This window comes from Microplitis mediator, chromosome 7 (genome assembly GCF_029852145.1).
Source record: "Microplitis mediator isolate UGA2020A chromosome 7, iyMicMedi2.1, whole genome shotgun sequence".
Classification (NCBI taxonomy): Eukaryota; Metazoa; Arthropoda; class Insecta; order Hymenoptera; family Braconidae; genus Microplitis; species Microplitis mediator.
In genome coordinates, this window is record NC_079975.1 from 20,897,778 (window position 1) to 20,901,737 (window position 3,960).

At 32.5% G+C, this 3,960-nt stretch overlaps 1 protein-coding gene across 1 annotated transcript; it reads right to left on the minus strand.

Annotated features, from left to right (window-relative positions):
• Nucleotides 1–462: 462 nt before the first annotated feature.
• Nucleotides 463–2,100, minus strand: LOC130671970 (dorsal-ventral patterning protein tolloid-like). The gene is made up of 3 exons (XM_057476124.1): nt 1,947–2,100; nt 1,027–1,248; nt 463–962 (listed from the first exon to the last, which is right to left on the minus strand). Exons 1-3 carry the CDS (start codon nt 2,098–2,100, stop codon nt 463–465), a joined length of 876 nt encoding a protein of 291 aa, XP_057332107.1.
• Nucleotides 2,101–3,960: the final 1,860 nt, after the last annotated feature.

Below are 3,960 nucleotides of genomic sequence, written 5' to 3' on the forward strand. Positions count from 1 at the left end.
TTTTCTTATTGGTTTCCAATAGAAAACTGTATCCTATGGGGTAATTATAAGATTTTCTGAATCGATGCTCTCTTATGTGTATTCTTAAAAACTTCGGTCAACAATCATCGCTATTCATTTTAAATCTGTCATTCATTTTTTTTATATACTGAGTCAATAACGCACGAAAACATTTTAAAAATAATAAGAGCAGTATATACTGTAATAAAAATACTTTGGGAAATTTGGTGATAAATTCGAAATTAAACTTTTGATGACCTGCTGGCAATCATTCTATAATAATAAAATAGTTAACTTTTAAAGCCTAAAGTATAAATACATTTAACAGTAGAGAGAACAATGAACTTTATTGACAAGCGTTTCTTTCAATTTAAAGATTTATCGAAACGTTAAATATAAAAAACAAACAAAAAATAGATTAAACTTATTGCCACCGAATATGGTTAAATATTATTCAACTATTCAAGTGGTTAAGCCATTACTGTTATCTGATTTCGAAGAAATAGTAGCGGAAAAACCTCCCGCTTCTTTCGATCTATTGGTAACAAACGTCAGAAAAACTCTATTCATCATAACAGCTACTTCTAAACGGTCTCTTTTACCGCAGTAACTTCCAATAATTGGCGCATTATCACTTCCAGCCTCTCGCACTTCCAGAAAGTCGTTTTTACAACCTTCACTTTCTTCAAGTTCAAAGTAATTAAATTTGATTAGCATATAATGCTTGCGAGGAACCTTGATGAGCCAATAACACTGTTTATTCGGTTCATATGACCCTGGATAATTTGGCGATTCTAAGTAATAAATATCATCTCTTTCTAAGTGAATATCACCGCCGCAAACAGTCTCGTATTTCAATATAAATCCCAGATGATAATTTTCGTAACGTTTCCTAGCATATGTTACCGATACAAAATTACTAGCCGTTACAATAACCGTTTTGTCTTCACCACACATGCGAGCTAAACAAAATTTACTTTCAATAATAACAGATATCGTTCATATCATTAAGATTCAATGGTTTACCTAAGACCGGACTGTTTTCCTGGTAGCCATTTTTTATTTCTACATACTCCACTGTACAATTGGGAGTCTCTTGAATATCCCATGATGTTAGTGTGACCTTAATTCGTTCACCTTCAGCAGCTCTGATTGTCCATTTGCATTTATCGGAAACTGTTGGTGAATTATTTGGACGTACTGGCGGGATAATTATATAGCGAGACTCAAAAAATGACCCGCCATGTGCTACAAACCCGATGTACCAATTATTAATGTTTAAATAAGCAATGAATAATTAAAAACGACATGATTTTAAGAAATACAGTACACTCTGGTTATAAGCAATGTTTCTGTCTATACTCTTACTAACAGAAAAAAATGAAATTGTCGTGGGAGTGAGTATAGAGTCTACACGGAGAAGAAAATATCGCCAGAATGACTATCCAATGTATCCTTAAATGACATATCCTCAGAATAACGATTCGTCTAATTTAGGAATTCTCTCATATTAATTTAATAATCTATAGTATCGTTAAAGTAAAGATACGTTTATGGGTTAGGTTAAGTACTCGTTTATTTAATTTAACAATACGACAAATAGTTTTTGTAACGATATGTAGTTTCGTTGATTTAAGTATCTGTATTGCCAGCGTGAGGATCCGTATAGCTAAATTGGATATACGTATCATCGTTCTCGGTTGCTCGATGTCTAAACACAGAGTTTGCGCAATAGTCATGTCAGCGATTCATAAAATGCCTGAAATAAGGATACGGATCGTCATTTTGACGATCCACTGTGAGGATACTCTGTATAGCTGAATTGGCTGTACGGCGTATGGTTACGTAAGATGACTATACAGCGTATAGCCAGAATAGCGATACGTATACTTAATTTGGCGATATTTTTCTTTCCGTGTACTGTACGCAGTGTTTAAATTACAAACCAGAACAATTATACAGCAACTTTGTAGCAGTAATGTCACCGGTACTCAGGGCATTCCTCTGACCAATATCCGGTGTCCTCCCATTTATTTTACGTGTTGGTTCAATCGTACTACGAAACCTACTCTTTGCAAAAGCTAATCTTGGGTAATGCATTATAGAATTATAATCATAAGGTTGATCCAACGTATTTGTAGATTCTAGTGACAATTTATAAAATTTATCTTCATTTCCTGTTGATATTCAAAATTGATCGTAATTTTACAGTCTATTAGAAGAACATTATGTTTTAGAAGTGATTATTATATATAAATGATACCTTTTTGAACGTTATGTAGGAAAACCTCAATATATTGATCGCGATCGTAACGTGTATGCTCGTGGTGGAACCCAATAGCATGTCCCAATTCATGGACAATAATACCAAAAATGCTGCATTGGTCTGCTATACTTATTTGTTGGGGTCCATACCGGTTTTTACCAACAAGTGAGCAGCATCTGATGAAAAATTTATTAACAATTTTTTCTCAGCTTAACAATTTAGTTGATTCACGGCCCAGTTCATTCTTTTCTAGGGAAGAAACTCATCAGTTTCTGCCCACTAAATCACTCTGACTCGATTTCATTCCTACCAGAATCACATTTTTTTATCGTAATCCTTTAAATATTTATGTCGTTCTAACTACTAAACTATCAGTTCTATTTGGAAAACCTCAAAAACAATATGACTTCCAATAAAAAGAACCGATAAATTAATAAAACTCTATTGTATTCTCTGTTGACTTATAGTTAAAGTACCGAATAATTTTTCGCCGCGCAGTTATCCAGTTTCATCTGGCTCCAGGCATCAAAATGTCCAGCATCAATACAGGATATTACAAAAATATAATGCGTGGCACAAAATGAAACATGATTTTACGTTTTTATTATAAAATGTCTGCGTAACAGCAAAAATATGAAACTTACCCGCAGTCTGATTTAGTGAAAACTATATAATTTTTATGAACTCCTTTAATTCTTTTAACAAAATGAATACAAGTCGATTGTTCCCAGTGTCTCATTGCTTGTTTAAATAACCTACGTTGATCTCCACTAAATATGTCTTGGATTTCATAGGGAACTACACCGTCATCCCATAGAAATTCTCTCTTTTTGACAGCCAACGATCTTCGAGTTCTATGAATCCGTCGTCCCGGTTCAAAATTATTGCTCAGATCAAACTCATTATTGATAAACTTGTCATGTCGTGATATGAGATGTGAATTTATCGTTGTTACTATAAAATATAGTACTTGAATAACAATAAAACTGTGCAGTATTAATTTCATTTTGGATTATATCGAACGGAGCACAGATTAAATACAATTTTGTGGCTACCCTGCGGTGAAAATACGATTAACGAGGTTTAAAAGTGATTAAAACTTTAATACCCTCAAGTGCTTTTCGGTACTCGTAATACTCAGGACTTTTAACATTTGGAACTCTTCAATCCTCAAATTGGTAAATATTATTTCGCGATTGGAGCGAATTTTAAGCACTAGAAAAGTTCAATTTTCAAAAACACTCATTAATCGAAAAGTCGTATAACGATTGCTGTGTACTTCCAACTATTTTTTCTACATTGTCAATAGATGACAAATCTTTTTCAAGTGTTTGTAATTTTTATTTATACTCAGGCGATTAGACATAAAAATACTTCAAATAATAATTATGGTATATCGTTATAATAATACTTTGAGGAATTTTGTTACAAATTTCGAATAAAACTTTGAATATCCTGCGTTAAAAATTTTTATTTCAAAGTTAAAGTTTATTTTCGACGGTTTGATCATATAAAAAATTATGTGACGCAAATTGTTAATGCTTTTATTATTCTCGGGACGAGTTACTGCTGACAATTGTTTTATAATTAAAAATAATTGGTTTTGAGGATAAAGTATTAATACATGAAACGATACAGATAACAATGAGCTTTATTGACAAACTTATTTTTTCGATTTTTTCATTCATCGTCAC

What these genes read in the sequence shown, in the direction of transcription:
- LOC130671970 (XM_057476124.1), bottom strand. Translation starts at nt 2,100, where the DNA reads ATGCATTACCCAAGATTAGCTTTTGCAAAGAGTAGGTTTCGTAGTACG. An exon ending in GTTGCTGTATAATTGTTCTG is followed by an intron (nt 1,249 to 1,946) that starts GTTTGTAATTTA and finishes TCGGGTTTGTAG; the next exon opens with CACATGGCGGGTCATTTTTT. An exon ending in GGAAAACAGTCCGGTCTTAG is followed by an intron (nt 963 to 1,026) that starts GTAAACCATTGA and finishes AATTTTGTTTAG; the next exon opens with CTCGCATGTGTGGTGAAGAC.